The 16,336-nt window shown below is 40.1% G+C and overlaps 1 protein-coding gene and 1 long non-coding RNA gene across 6 annotated transcripts in view; one reads left to right on the top strand and one right to left on the bottom strand.

The window, feature by feature from the left end:
• The window catches only part of myt1la (myelin transcription factor 1-like, a), a 73,671-nt gene that overhangs the window by 13,700 nt on the left and 43,635 nt on the right, over positions 1-16,336 (top strand). For all 5 annotated transcript variants that reach the window (XM_044377311.1, XM_044377314.1, XM_044377313.1 and 2 more), the window contains exons 2-5: positions 2,847-2,954; positions 3,346-3,400; positions 4,220-4,253; positions 8,669-8,731. In XM_044377311.1, coding sequence (XP_044233246.1) covers positions 3,346-3,400; positions 4,220-4,253; positions 8,669-8,731 — 152 coding nt within the window. In that variant the 5' untranslated portion in view covers positions 2,847-2,954. The remainder of the gene's footprint in view (positions 1-2,846; positions 2,955-3,345; positions 3,401-4,219; positions 4,254-8,668; positions 8,732-16,336) is intronic.
• LOC122999941 lies at positions 5,915-7,215 on the bottom strand. The gene is made up of 2 exons (XR_006407857.1): positions 7,002-7,215; positions 5,915-6,793 (listed from the first exon to the last, which is right to left on the bottom strand). It is a non-coding gene; the product is annotated as an uncharacterized LOC122999941 (long non-coding RNA).

Below are 16,336 nucleotides of genomic sequence, written 5' to 3' on the forward strand. Positions count from 1 at the left end.
AAAAGTTCCTAACTTTGCAAAACGTCCTAATTTCCAAAAATGTTCCCTCTCTCTGAAAAATTTCTTCACTTCCTGAAAATGTTCTGACCTTCCAAAGAGATCCAGACTTCCCAAAAAAAAAAAAATCATTTCAAAGAATTTACACACTTTCCCAAATTTCCTGACCTTTCCAAGTTGTCCTCACTTTCTCTAAATGTCATCCACGTCCACAAAGGTCATTGCTTTTCAAAAATGTTCAGACTTCCCCAAAAGGTCTTAACTTAAAAAAATGTCCTGACTTTCCAAGATGTCATGATTTAAAAAAAAAAAAAAAATCTCTTTCCCAAACATGTCCCCACTTTCCAAAAAATGTCTTTACTTTCCAAAAAAATAAAACAAAACAAAAACAAAAAAAAAACTTCCAAAAATACCCAGACTTGGAATACAATGTCCTCATTTTCCAAACATTCTCCACTTTTGGAAACATCCCATAAAGGTCTTAATTTAAAAAAATGTCTCCACTTTTCAAGATGTCATGATTTTTGAGAAAATGTCTTTTCCCCAAACATGCCCTCACTTTCTAAAAATGTCCTCTCTTTCCCCAAATGTCCTGACTTTCCTAAACTGTCCACACATTCTATAAATGTCATCCATGTCCAAAAACATTTTCAAGGTCTTAAACACAGGGCGGTCCTCACAAGGATAGAAGCATAAGAGCACACACACACACACACGCGCGCACATGCAGAGGCAGAACGAGGACACAGCATATGGACACACACATTCATGCACACGCAAACACTGATGATAGTACAGGGGAACATGCACACACACACACACACACACACACACACACTGACATACATACACACATCAGTGTGCAGCACACTCAGTTGTAAAGTTTCCAGAGAGGATTTTTTTCTTTTTTGGCTGAGCTCTTGACAGCGGAGCACGCTCGGTGGAGTGGCGGCCTCAGATGCACCCGGCCTCGGTATGCTGTGGAAACATAATGGGACTCGGCTGAGAGTTCAGGCGAGGCTGTCCAGAATTTACATTTATATTAACGCTGCAACACCCCCCTCCTCCCACCCCCACCCCCACCACCACCCCCCCCCAGCTGAGCAGAGAGAAGCACGCAGAGGAGCTGCTGCTGCGTTCATGTGATCATCATCAAACTGTTTGTTTCAGCGTTGCCTCTCTCTCTCTCTCTCGGTGCTGCTTCAGTTTCATGTTGCTGTTTGCATTGAAATCCTCCCAGCAGGATCTCACAGAGTTCTGTTGTGATTACTTCAGCCTGAAGTGAGTTCTTGTGTTATTTGAAAGTTTTTTTGGAGGGGGGAAAGAAAATACTTTTTTTTTTTGGCATATTTGCCTTTTTTGACAGTTGATATAGTTGATACATAGTTGATATGAGTTGATTATATATTTATAGGTATAGTGAGAGACAGCAGAAATCCCTGGCTGGATTCAAACCTGCACCTGGTGTCTTAACCATTCGGCTATGAAGTCATTCACAAAAATATGTTCATATTTATTTAACCAGGTGAAATCTTATTGAGGTTAGCAGCCTGTTTTTAAAGGGAGACAGGTTTCAGACAAGATGATAGGAGGCACACAAATAAAATAATGCTTATATTTTTATACAACTTCATTTTATTGCCCGGTGTTTTAGGATCTCTGTGTTTGTTTTTAATTTCTGTTTGTTAGTTCTTCCTTCTTTTCTGTTAAGCACATATAAAAAAAACAGATGGAAGGAGGTGCATGAAGGCTCAAAGTTACAAAACAATTGTCAGTATTAAAGCTAAAAACAGAGACAGTAAAGGAACCGTTTACATTAGAGTTTACAGTAGTTTTGGTTGGATGGTATGTTTTATTAGCACCGCAGTGGTGTTAGGGCTGTATTAGTGTTTTGTTAGTGTTGCATTGGCCGTTATTTTTTCTTCTGTAAATTCCCATTTGAAAGTACTGATGATTCATCTAGAGCTTCATGTCCATCCAAGACTCGACGAGCTCCATCTGGCAGTCCATTAACAGTCTCTATGCATAAATTGAGCAAAAATGACTTCTGGAGTCTTGGACACCCTGATATCTCTATGTTTCACTGTGTCTATGTTATGACTTGTTCATATTGGAACTGATATTAGTCGTTGAATATTTGCTGCTTTAAAAACCATTAAATGAAATTTGGTAAAATGTTGATATGAAAAAGAATATTAACAGTAATAATGTCCTGTTCTCTTGTCTGAACAGTTGCTCAAATACAAAATACCACAAATAAAATTCTGCTAATTCATGATTGTGGTCGACTCTGCTTATTTCAAAAAATAGAAGCGCAGTTATTCTACCATTTAAAGTCTCAAGTTCATATCTAGTGCAGTAGGAAAAATGTCTTTGAAGAAACTATATCCTTCCTGGGTTATAATATATTCTGCAAAAGACTTTATTTTATCTGTGTGGTTGGTCTAATTATGGGTTATTTCCAGACTTTACTGTGGGTTACTGAAAGGTGAGTCTGTAGAATCTCTCCAGAGAACCACCTAATTGACTGACTGAATGAAATGCCACATTTGTACATATCATTAAAAATGTGTAGATGGTGTTTTGCGAGTGTCAAAATGTCATTAAAATATCATAATTATAAATTTCATGGAGACAGTGAAGTCCAACAGCTGTTCGAGGAAACTTCAGCTGCTGACAGACTCACTGGATGTTTCAGGAATCAAACCTGGGACATTTTAGTCTCAGAATGACCTGGTTAACTGTAAATCTAAGGTCAGTCAGGTTTTTCTGCAGGTCTGATGTGAAAACAGAAAACCTGCTTTAATGTCCAGCAGAACTGAAACTTTTCTGTGTTTTGTTTTTTGCAGATCATGACTCTGGAAGAGGAAGTCTGAAAGTAAAGACTCTATAAAGACTCTTCAGCTACGAGACCAGCAGCAGTAGCTCGAGGTGGTGCCACACCGAGCTCCGACCAGGTACATTATCACAATCAACTACTGGAGATTTTTAACAATAAACCACAATGTAAATTTGCATGATTTCCAAAAATTGCTGTGAAAGAAGAAAACCAACAACAGATACCACTTGTATATTTTTTGGGGTGTTAGCAGTAATTGCTAGCATGTTTACAGTTGGAGGTTGTTATGGTGATTAATAGGGCTTAAGTAGGTGGTTGCTAAGTGGTTGTTAAGTTGTCCAAAGTGGTTGCTAAGTGTCAGATAGTTGATTGCTAAGTTGTTACTCCGGTTTTTATGAGGTTCAGGGTGGTTGCTGGGTGGTTGATATGGCTTTCCGACATTCAGTGACAGTTGCTAGGTTTATGAAATTACAGTTTCACCATGTTTATTTGTGTTATTTTGTCTTCAGATGGAGGTGAATGCAGTTGAAAAACGCCATCGAACACGATCCAAAGGAGTCCGAGGTATGAGGGCAGCCTGACTGTGCAGCTAGCTAGCAAAAACATCAGCTGCTCCTATCCAAACCAGCTTATTTTACACATATATTACAAATCTTTAGGTATTTAAATGCCTGGTCCTTGTGGAAAAAAAACTACCAGAAATAGGAAAAAAAATAGCCAACTCATGGTGAAGCAGGAATATTAACATTATAAGTTAACGTTAGCTAATATAGCTCGCTAGATTAGCCTGTTAGTCTGTTAACCTGCTGGGTCTAAAAGTGTAAAAGACACACAGCCCCCTCTTCTTCCTCAACTTAGCCTTGTTTAACATTATTTCCATATTCAGCAAATTGTCTTTGGATAAACAACATGTATAATTAATACTGATTACTTCACTGGTGCTAAATGTACACAAGTTAATGCAGCCTCAGTGGTTTTGTGTTTGACAATAAAATCAAAGCAATCAGATACTACTGATCATCCATCGGATATTAATAATATATAATAAAATATTTTATAGATATCTCATGGCATGAGAATTACAACCTAAAACACATATAAAATATTTAAACTCATCTACACTGCACAGAATCATACAAGACCAAAACACTTAAGTAAATAATTTATTGAGTTTTCATTACAAATTCATCATTGATTTGTACATTAAGTCTCTTTGACCTTGTGTCAACTGTCCCCACCCGTCTGTGACATAGTTAACACTTGACTTTGACCATAAATAAATGTTGATTTGAAGCCCACAGACAGTAGATGTGTTAATAATTGTTGATTGACTGCAGACTGGTGAAGTTATAACATTTATTTTTGTTCTGTCTCTGTCTGAAGCCGCCGTGGAAGCAGTAACACAGGAGTTATTCAGGTGGGTAAACCTCTGCTGATCCACACTCATTAAATACATCATTGTATTGCGCTATTATTATTTTTGCATCATGGCCACCTTGTATTCATTAAAGTAAATAATACCGGGAGATGTTTTCTTGCAGTCATGAGTTACATATAAATGATATTACTCATCTTGTATGTATTGTGTTGGAGTGTCACCACTGGGATTTGTAGCAGTGATGTAAACTGAATTTGATTTGTAATCCATTACTCTTCATGTTACTGGGCTTTGCCACGGTTGACTCTTGTCACAGACTCTTTTTGTGGCTTTTATGAACTGGGCAGCTGATGATAGTCCAGTTTCAAAGTTCATGTTTTTTGCAGATGATGTAGTTCTGTTGGACAAGGACCTCTAGTGCACATTTGGGTGTTTTTCAGCTGAGTGTGAAGCAGCTTGAATGACAGTTTGACATTAATAGATGGATTTCCGTAACAGATTTTCGAGATGAAGAGGGAGCTTAAAGAGCGAAGAGAGAGTTTAAAGCCAAAGTGAATAAACAGATATTGTAATTCTGATAAAACCATGACATTATTACGTTAGCATCATGCTAATATGTTACTCAGTTGAGTATTACACAAACAGTTAACAATTTGACCAATAATTACTATTACTAGCAAACTACATTTTGCGGCAAGAATGGAGAAAGCAGTAAATGCTGAATATCACTGCTACCTGTGTGTGTGTGTGTGTGTGTGTGTGTGTGTGTGTGAAGGGCGGTGTTTCTGCTTCACTTAATCTCATTTAGTAAAACTGACAAATATTGGTGTGTGCAGCAGATTATGGTTGAACCCGGTATGATCCAGGTCAGCGCTTTACTGTAAACAACATGTCCTGTTGGCGCTGTGTGAGGAGCCATGAGCAGAGGAGCAGAAAACTCCCAATGATTCACCCAGAATTTAAATCTGACGGGTTGCTGGCGAGGGGCTGAACAGCCGGGGCCAGACACGGACAGAGACGCTTTGAAGTAGAAATGATTGTAAATACTTTGAAATACTGTAAGCATGTATCAAGCAATTTTAGTTTTTCCATCACAGTTGTGGATTAATCTGACTAATCTGCAGGGATAAACATACAAATTAATTTCTAATTGTGGTGTGCCGTGGTGAAAAAAAAAGAAGCATGTGGCGTGATATTAAAACGCATCGTATCTGTCGGCTCAGTGGGAATCAGAGCTGCGTTTTCTGCTGCATCACAGCTCTGAATTTGAACTTTAACTCCAGGGATTGGGACAAGTCCTGATCCAAATCCTCCCAGAGTGCTGCTGGTGTTTCTGGTTGCAGCCTGAGCTGACAGATCTGAGGCACCTCGATAACGTCGCAGCCAAGTCGACAGAAGGGGAGAAAATGAGTTGCTCCTTCCCAAAAGTGGTGCAGTCCCACCTCGTTTAAACCACTTAGAAAACAGGTCACAACTATGTAGTTTCAGTTTTAGGCTGAGTAATTATCCAAAACAGCTGAATAGTTTTTTTAACAAACAAACAGGAGGAAATGGTGCATTTGACAGGGACTATTTTCAGCGGCGGATGAATCCACATTCGGTGCTCTAGTGAGTATTTCTGGCAGCAGGACGGTGTGTGTGTGGGATTGAGTCAACATAAACTTCAGTGTGTGTTCATGGTAATGAAGGAACATGTCTCATTGATGAGTTTTTAATAGTTTTTGGACACTAACGGAGGTCTACAGAGGAGTCAGATATATCACACTTTATACACAATAAGACAATAAGTTGACAATAAGAAGAACATAGAATATCAGCAGACTTAGCCTTTAAAGCAGTGTTAAGTTTCTAATATGCTAACGCAACTGTCACAGTCGTGTGTCATTGTTAGTTTGGACCTGCGTCAAATACAGATTTTTGTTGTTTAGCAGATTGTAGTTTGTTTGCAACAAGCAGAGCCAGTCAGATTTACTCGCAGAGGATAAATGAATTATGAAATTTGACATGCAACTCTTTGACCATGCCTTTGACCAACTGCAAACTGCTTTGACACCTTTAATAAACAACCGAACCACATCATGAAAGTCCACTGGTTTACCTGCATGTCTCAGCTGCTAGTTTTAGCTTTCAATAGCTCAGGAATGTTTAGCGCACCGTAAGCACTGAGTTGTTTGCTTTGGCCTGAATCAGTTCATAGAAAAAGTTAACATAGAAAAAGATAAAAGCGAACCAAAATCTCGCTCTCTATCTTAAACTTGCAGCCTTGTAGTCGGTCAGATCCAGGTCCGATCACGTTCCCATCACAAACAAACAAACCGCTACAGAATCAATTTGTGACAGGACCGAGACCACGTCCTCTAAAGAGTGTCTGTGCAGTTGTTTTGGTCCGAGCACGATCGCTGATCTGCCCAAACGAATCGTACTCAGGAGGAACACCAACCTATTCAACCAGACTAAACAACAAAGGGTTGAAAATCCTCTTCTTCACTTAAATGTTCTGTTGACATTGAACTCGTCTCTACAGTTCTTCCTCTTGTGAGTCAGGATGTTGACATCGGTAAGTGATACAGATCTCTGCACTGAAATTACGAAAATGATACTTGCGTCAAGAAACATCCTGAAAGAAACATAATAATTCAGTTGCTTTGGAAACAAGTGAAAGTATCTCAACACGGAGAAAAAGTAGTTTGTAGTTTTGGGAAAAGGTTTGATTTCAGGTGTGTTTGACATTGTATGAGAGGAACGAAGGCAGCACACACACTTAAACACACACAAACACACACTGACCTGAGATCAATAAGGCAACACTATCAGTCTCTGCTCCCACACTGATTGATGAGCCACCTCACCTTGAACAAACCTCCTCTTCATCCTCCTCCCCTGTCACCTCCTCCTCTTTTTATTCCCCAACCTCATCCCTGCTTCTTCCACCACACCCCCCTCTTACCCTCCTCCTCCTCCTCCTCCTCTTCCAATCTTCCATCACCTTTTCCCCCCCTATTCCTCCTCTTCTCCCTCTTCTTCCACGTTCTCCTCTTCTTCATCCACCCCTTCGTTCTCCTCTTCTGGCTGCGTGCGCTCGTGATGTTAGATGTCTTCGTGATTGGCCTGCGGTGAAGGAGTATATAGATCGGGTGGATTAGGTGATGCTGGGTGGAGGGTGGGCGGAGCGCTGCGGTGTGAGGTCAGAGGTCGCGGGCGTGGAGTCCCCGGAGCCAGGCGGTGTGCGTTGGCCGGCAGGTCTGTGCGTCTTCAGAGCGGAGCGGCCTGAAAGCGGAGGGAGAGAGTGACTCAGAGTCTGCAGCCACGAAAACACCTCTAGACAGAAATACTTCAACCTGCTGCTGCATGAGACGTATTTATCTTCTCTAAATTAAGGCCAAAGACATTTGGAAGTAATGTTCATCCTCTATCCTCAGCATTTTCAGATTATTTTATTTCAAGTTTGCCACAACACTAGAACAAGACTAAGGGAGATATTTACTTAGCCTGTCTCAGACTACCGTCAGGGGCACAAGATTCTCACTAAATCAGTATCCGGCCAACAAATCCTCCAAATTAAATAACAATATATGTTGTTGGCAGGATGACATCATTTGTCTGTGAGGTTAAATGATGTAGCAACACTGTGGTTAAGGTTTGGTTACGTTTTGGGCACAAAAGGGACTCATGGTTAAATATGGTGGTTTGGGTTAAAATGACTACTCTCTGAAAGGATAAGGCTGGTGATCTTTTATATTTTTCTTTTTGTACAAATCTCCTGTGCAGAGTCAAACCAACAATGAACTGCTCTGCTAACAAGTGTGTGTATCCAAAGCCTGATATATCTTATTCATCTGTGCCGTAGACCTTCGTTGTTGTCCAAAAACTTGTTGAGTAAAGTTCAGAATTTTACAATGTAGAACAAAGTCAAGAGGTTGTGTCAAGCTAGCGAAGCTCTGTAAACCGTGTTCCTGCACATGCTCAGTGGCGTTACACAGAACTACTCTCTAGAGACTGAAAACGTGATCGCTGTTATTAGTCTTTGGAGCCGTTTCTAAACAAGCTAACGTTCCCAAACTCTTCATAATGAAGGAACATGTCACCCAGTGCAGCGGTTTGGCTCACTGACATGTTTTTAATAGTTTCTGGACAACGACGGAGGTCTACGACACAGAGGAATAAGATATATCAGGCTTTGGATACACACACAATACTTGTAAGTTAGCAAACAGCAATCTCTCGTGTTAAAATGTGATGTTTTGTTGACCCATCCATCCACCCCAACCTCCTCCCTACGCAGACGTTGTCACTCTATTATAACATCACCTGATTTCCTCCTTTGCTCCTGTTTTAATTACTACAACCACTAACATATGTCCTGTCGGGGCACTCGCTGAAATGTTCAGGTGGATACGGGTCCATCTGTTGCATTACTGTAAAGTTAAGTTCTGCTCTGTGTGTCTCCTCCTCAGCTGTCCCACCCCAGGCTGTGATGGCAGCGGTCACGTCAGCGGGAAGTACGCCAGACACCGCAGGTATGAACCGCTTAACATATTTGTACGTTAGCGATAAAAATAACATGCAGGGTCTCTTTAGATAGTTCTCTAAGTGGGAACTTTGGACAGAAGTGGAGACGTAGCTGCGTCACCTGATACTGAAGACGTTCATTTTCTTCTAAAACCGTTTTGTTTCGTTTTGCTGCTGATTTAAAATCCTCTTCTTGTGTCTTTCAGTCAAAGAATTATGTGATTCTTTGTGAAATTAGAGGAGCGTTTGCTGAAGTCTTTAGACGTCTTACGATGTACGCTGTGCAAAGACCTCTGATATATTGTTTTGTGGAGTTTGCATCACCTGCTCATCCCTGCTGACATTTACAGCAGCAGCGAGTCAGAGTCTCTGTAGGTCACTCATGTTGGCACAGAAACAACAGACCCATGTGAGGCGAAGAAAGCAGCTTTGGGAGGTTTTTTTTTATTTTTCCTCACAGAAAGAAATTCTGAGACATGAGGAAACTTTGGTGTTATACTCACAAGTTTCAAGTGTGTTTTGTTAAATATTGAACAGTCCGCTACCTTTCAGCCACGATTGTGAGATTTCTGGTTTCAGAGCGTCTTGTTTCTCTACAACTTTTAGTTCTGAAAGATGATAGAAATAAAGGTTTCTAAAAGGATACTTGAGAATATTTTCTTTTCAAAAATTCCATTAAAATCTACTCAAATTAATTCAAAGTTGCATCTTGCTGCATTTCATCAGCTTGTTAAGTTTCCAGGTGCAGTTTCTCTGGCATTTCAAATAATTCTGATTCATTCGGTGAGAGATTTAATAGAGACAATAAATTCAATAGAGAGCTCCGAAATTTCTCACTGACATTTGATCCTCCTCGAAGCCTGGATTTATCTTTCTTATGGGGGAGTCTGATGTTGACAGGGGCAGCTGACGGGTTGTATCTATGTATCAGGTCACTTCTTGTTTTCTGTCGTATCTTTTCTGTGATTTTGGAAGTTTTAACAACTCGCCAAAGAGTTTAGATACTACAATGACACGCGGACTTATTCTGATATTTTTTCACACGATAAATTGAATCTTTTTAGACACAAAGATGATAAATATATGATTTACAATGCAGGGGATTTATTATTTCTTTTACTGAAGCAGCAAATAGGAAATATAACTAAACATTTAGATGAACAAATGCCTGAAGGCTTCAAACATCTCACTCCAGCAGCTCAGAAACCGAATTGTACCACCAATAAATAAGTCCACGTTACGGTTTCAGACCTCCTCCATCAGCAGGTCGCAGCCTCCAGCTCGGTAAATCCACCGCTCTGTCACAGGGCCACGGATAGAAAACCAATCAGGCCGAGCGTGGAGCTGTGAAGTCCCCGAGTTGACACCGACCGACGGCTGTCTGTCTGTCCGTCCTTCCTGCTGCCACAGCAGCACGCCGCAGTCCAAACCCCCCCCCGGGCTTGAAGGACTGATGGTTTCTGCCTCAGATCTTGGTCGCTTTCCGAAACGGTGAATTACCAACAAACGCAGTGGGGGCCGCCGCCGCCGCCGCCGCCGCTCCACAGGTCATTTCAGCTTGTGTCCAGTGTTAAAATCTTTCTGGACTGCAGGAAGAGTGTCATTAATGTATTTCAGCTGAATTTATTTTATTTTTCTTACCCACCAATAAGATCTGATGGTTTCATCTGCTTCTGAATCTTTTTTTTTTTTTTTTTACCCGAGTACACTGATGTAGAGCTACAAAAAAACATTCAACACAAATCAAGAACTCTCTCTCTAAAACTCTAAATTTTACAAAACAGTTGAACTATGTATCAAAGCAAGTGCTACACGGAGGTAGAAGTGGACCACCGAGGTTTTCACTCAGAGAAAATATCATTTGAAGCCTGAATATGAGGCCGTGGAGGAGGAAATCAAAGCGTTTTTCATTATTTAGGTAAAACAGAAAAGAAAAAAAATCTGATTTAGACACCCATTATGAAATCAAAGCACTGGTTGAGAAGTTTCGAGGTTATTTTGGAGTGTCTCTATGGTATTCTTCTCAGTGTAGAGGCTGGTGTGTGTGTGTGTGTGTGTGTGTGTGTGTGTGTGTGTGTGTGGGAGGCTGGCATGTACTGTAGAGGTTGCACAGCTCAGGACAGCGGTGGTTTGACGCCCGAGGTAACAGAGAGATAATGAGAAGGGCAGGATGGCAAATCGCTGGCAGAGCAGACCGATGGTGCTGCGAAGGGCACAGAAACGCTCTGGAGGAACATACAGAGAGTCAAACTCAAATATTCACCATAAAAATATGAATAATAAATAAGTCACACCATCATAGAAATACTCTAACGGTAATTTAACACATAATGTTTATGGGAAGACGAGGAATCTTTCACTTCATTTCTCTATTATCATGATTATTCCAGTAGTTCAGGCATATTTTTTTTATTATATATTATCTTGTTGTAGTGACCTTTGACCCCCCAGTGTTGGTTCCTGTTACTGAAGATTTTTATTTTACTTGTGAATGTGTTTGAGATTGTTTTGGAAGAGTCTGCAGTCTGTCAGTGAACCGTTTCACATCAACTCAAACCCAAAAAAAAGAAAGATCTGAAAAGCTTCAAATCCCCAAAGCCAACACGAAAACAGACCTTCAAAATCTCCGATCTCCAAATGCAAAACCAAAAAAAAAAAAAAAAAAAAATCCCAAAACCAAACAGAAAAAACACTTGAGATCCCAAAATCCGAAAACTAAAATTCACTCGCACCAAACACATAAACCAAAGCAAAAATCTAAAACCTAAACAACAAAACCCCATCTTGAAAAATCCAAATACCGCTGAAACCTAAAACCTAGAAACCTCGTCTCCTAGAAATCACGTTTATATGCTTCATAATTCAAATCACTGCAGACTTTTTTCTGTATTAAACGAAGGCCACACCCTTTCCTCAACCTTTACTTCAGTGCTTGTATGTTAATTGACAACATTTTTTGATATATTGTCAGAAAAAAAACAATTTAGCCAAAATTACATCGCCTGCAAAACTGTGTCTTCTGTTGCACTTTAGTCGTATATACATTTCTATGCAACCCAGTCGCCAGTTGAACGTTTCTGCAAACCACAGAAACGTTGAATATATATGTTTCAACACGTGAAATACGTATCATATCAACATTTCTACCCATTGAATAATGATGTTTTATGGTGTGACAACGCTGTGGTTAAGGTCTGGTTAGGTTTAGGCACAAAGACCACTTGGTTAGGGTTAGGGGAAAAATCATGGTTTGGGTTCAAATAAAAATAAAAAATAAAATAAAAACGGCCGATGTCTCACCCTAAACCTAACCCAGAAGAACGGCTGCAAATGTCCTGACGTCTCGCTAAAAACAGCCGCTTTTGTCGGTTGAAACAGGAAGTGGACATTGGCTTCGGTTTCGAGGTGGTCTAGAACCGTGTTCTCTGCTTATTTCCAACTTGCTGCCAAGAAACTTACTAACGATCTGCCTGCCCCTCCTCCTCCTGTACAACAAAGATCAACTCATATAGATCACATGTGAACTACGTCACTTTGGAAATGTTGAGATGATACGTTTAGTAGAAATGTTGAGATGATACGTATTTCACTTGTTGAAACGTCAATATTCACTTGCAGAAACGTACAATGCAAACGTTTTATTCTGGCGATCAGGCTGCTCTATGAGACTGGGTTGAAACTAGCCAACAAGGATATAAGAGAGTTACTGTCCGCCTTGCAGGTTTTATGGCTTCTTATTGATAATTATGTCTCATTATAAAATTTTTAAAAAATAATAATGATTATTTAACTTCCTATAATCTAGTTTTTCACAAGACATTGTTAATGTCATTATGCTTTAAATGCACAGTTGGTTACCAAAGATGTAACTTGAGTTTTCTTTTTGAGAAAAACACCACAAGACACATTTAGTAGCTTCTCTTGAGCTTTCACATGATCTTCATCAGCCACCCAATTATCATGAAACTGTAGGTTTCTTTTTGTCTGAGCACTTTGAAGACTTCTCACCTGCCTTTGAACCTTTGGAAACAGCAGTTGAGAAAACAATCTCACCACAGGACTTCGTTTTTTTTTTTTTTTTTCATTTTTTTTTTTTCATCATCTCTGATAAATAGTCACGCTGACAAATTAGTGAGGTGAGAAATGTGACGGAGACAGTTAAGACAGAGGTAGAGAGACACAGAGAGAGCCAGACTGAGAGAGAGAGAGAGAGAGAGAGAGAGAGAGAGAGCTGGCTGTCTGATGGTTCCTCTCTGGGGAACCGGCGGCTGAATCATTTAATCATCAGCTGATCACAGGAGTGTACAGTACACAAACGTCTGATTTTTTAAAAAGACAGAGAGCAGAGAGAGAGAGAGAGAGAGAGAGAGAGAGAGAGAGAGAGAGAGAACACAGCATCTGCGAAATCATTCAGCTCCTTGTTTTCTTGCTTGTTCGTACCACCAGATGCTAATAACACTTTAGAAGTTGGGAAAAATTACTCAGATTCTACAAAACATTCATCAACCATGTGTGAACAGCTTTAGTGAGAACTTTGCTTGACTTTTTTTTTTTTTGCATCTTTCACAGAGTCAGATAAGAAGATCAGTTTCGTCTCTTGTGTTGTGCAGTACATGTAGCTTAACACAAAGGGATGTATTTTCATGGAAGTGCAACGAGCAATGCAAGCAGCTCTCCGACTGTTTGGTATTTTCATGACCTTGAAACTCGCTTTGTGCGTCTCTGTGGTATTTCGGTGACCGGCACACGGTGCACAGGTGGGAGGAGAGGCGCAGACAGGTGGGAGACTCATTCAAATGAAGACAGGTGTTGTATTTTATTTGAAATTTGGTCCCAGATGTTGCATCTATTTGTGCAGCAATGTCAATCCGTGATGATCTGGTGATTTTAGCAACAGCATCAAACTAAATACATGCTGCAGATTTGCTGCAACATATTAATGCTTAAAATAATTTATTTCAATTGAACATTCTCCAACCAAAATCTGCACAGAAAATAACATTAAATGTGATTAAAGCAGGAAAGTCTTGATCTTGATCTATAAATGAATGTGATTCTTACAGTATCTGTCGTCCACATCTGCTTTATACTGTATGAAAAGCTTCTTCTTCAGCTTCTACACACGACCGTTCACTGTGTTTACCTTCATTAAATCGTCTGATGACATCAGGCTGATACAGTATAACCACACACACCTCTACACACATCAGACCGGTCGGTTATAACTTCATATTCTGCTTTTTTATGAAGGAGACGTCGCTCATCAGCCTCTTTTCCTACTTTCTTTTTAGCAAAAGCAGTGTCTCATGTTTTATCCTTAAAACACATTGCAGTGTAAACGCTGTTGTGTAACATTAATTACTAAATGTGACCATGTACAAGGTCAGATACATTATAATTATTGCTGAAATAGCATCGGTCTGATATAATCATATAAACGGCTTCACTGAATCAATTTCTTCATTCTTTGTTTCTATTGTTGTTATAGTAACTAACTGATAAAAACAACTACTCCGCTTGTCTTTGGCTGCAGATTTTTTGGTGACGTGTGTTCATGTCGTGACGCTCTGAACCATCCAGTTATTTCCTGAAGAAAAGCTTTCGTTATCACGTTTAACTGTGATTGGCTCAGCTGTCTCAGAGCTATGAGAGCAGTGATGTGATTGGCTGAGAGAGTATTTAATAATCACCACACCAGCTGATCTACATTCATTTTCACTCTGCCCTTTGGCACATTACGCTGCTGCTTGTTGTTGCACTTCAGCTATTAAAATAGGGCCCATAATCCTTCAAGTCCATCTGAAATTAAATTTCAAAATTTATTTAATAATTTAAACTTCTGACCTCTGCATGAATCATAGATTTTTTTCTCATTACTCTTTGTATAATCTAGAGGAAAAAATTATTGTATTTAATAATTTTATTTTTAAATGCAACAATGTTTAAAATTCAGTGATGAAGATATACACAACATAATGATCTGATGTATTACATGTACCTAAATTGATACAGATGTTTGAATTTTAGGTGTTATTTGACATTTTAAAGGGGACCTATCCTGCACACTGTTAACAAATAATGATGTTTTATGATTTGACAGCGCTGTGGTTGAGGTCTGGTTAGTTTTAAGGAAAGATCATGGTTTGGGTTAAAATGATCCCTTTGATAAGGTTAAAGAAACATGTGGTGTGGTTTAAAGTTCATACTTCCTTAAGATTGGGCGACCTTTATCGTCATGGCTACAATAATAACCACGGGGATAAGGTTAGAGGACGATTGTAGATCATGTATCATATCATTGTTTTTAAAAAACTGTCATGACTTGTGGTTGGAAAGCGGGTTTGTTGAACCACCCATCCATCCCGACCTCCTCCGTATGCAGGATTTGTCACAATGATGGCATCTGTCACTTAAACTTAAATATAGGTTGTTTTGTGCTACTGGCATTTATGACCTATTGTGTCATTTTTCTTAGGAGGACAATCTCGTGAATTGCACAATTTGAATTATATGAGGAAAAGAGGGACTCCGCCAGGTCTTTTCATGGGATTCATTGACATTTAAAGGATGGGTTCACAATTTTTCAAGTGTGTCAGGTGTCCATATGAACAGTGAAAGAGGTTTTCCTCGCTGTAGTCATTCCTCCTGTTCATACTGGCTATTAAAAGATCCTTCAAATGTGCTTTCAGTGGAAGTGATGGAGGCCAAAATCCACAGTGTGTCCACACAGTCATTTAAAAGTTGATGTGAAGCTTATATGAGGCTTCAGCAGTCTGAGTTAGTCATATCAAGTGGATATCTGACACATTTACAGTCTTTTTAGCATCAGATTCCCTCTTTGTGTTTCCTCGGACAGTGTTTCCCTGTTGAGCTGCAGGTGGAAGTATAGTAACAAAAAGAGGAACTTTGGCACTAAAAAGACTGAAACGTTGAAAGATATCTACTTGATTTGACTCATTTGGACGCTGAAGCTTCATATTAGCTTCGGATAAACTTTTAATACATTTTTGCACAGAAGGAGGATTTATGAAGGGATCTTCTAATGGCCGATAAGAACAGGAGGAATGATTATGGCAAGAAAAAACGTATTGTTTTGAGACAGAAAAATTGTGAACAGGTCCTTTAAAGCAGCCTTCTCCTTTAACCTAAACATGACGATTTGTAATCTTATTGGTTAAACCCGACCTTCTGCTTTGAGGTTTCAGGGGCCAATCACAACATTTCTGTACATCCCCGTGATGGGATTCATAACTTCTTGAGGCAGTGACACAGTTAGTAGTGTCTGTGGTACTGAATGAGTTGGGGGTTGGGGGGGGGGCAGTAAGGTTCAAAGTCTCTCACCCCCCCCCCCCCCCCCCCCCCCCCCCCCCCCCCCCCCCCCCCCCGTTTCGTTCTTCCTCCCCCACCTTTCTTTGTCTCTCTCTCTTTCACTTTACCTCTCTCTCTCTCTCTCTCTCTCTCTCTGGAGGATGTCACCATGGCGACAGCACCGTGCGGATGCTGCAGTATGAAGACCAGGAGGGATGCAGCCTGTCTCCCATGGCAACCGCTAGTATAGGATGTGAACATTGTGTCGCCCACATTACCCCCTCCCCCCCCCCTCCTCACCCTTG

Source organism: Thunnus albacares, chromosome 16, assembly GCF_914725855.1.
Source record: "Thunnus albacares chromosome 16, fThuAlb1.1, whole genome shotgun sequence".
In the NCBI taxonomy this organism is placed as follows: Eukaryota; Metazoa; Chordata; class Actinopteri; order Scombriformes; family Scombridae; genus Thunnus; species Thunnus albacares.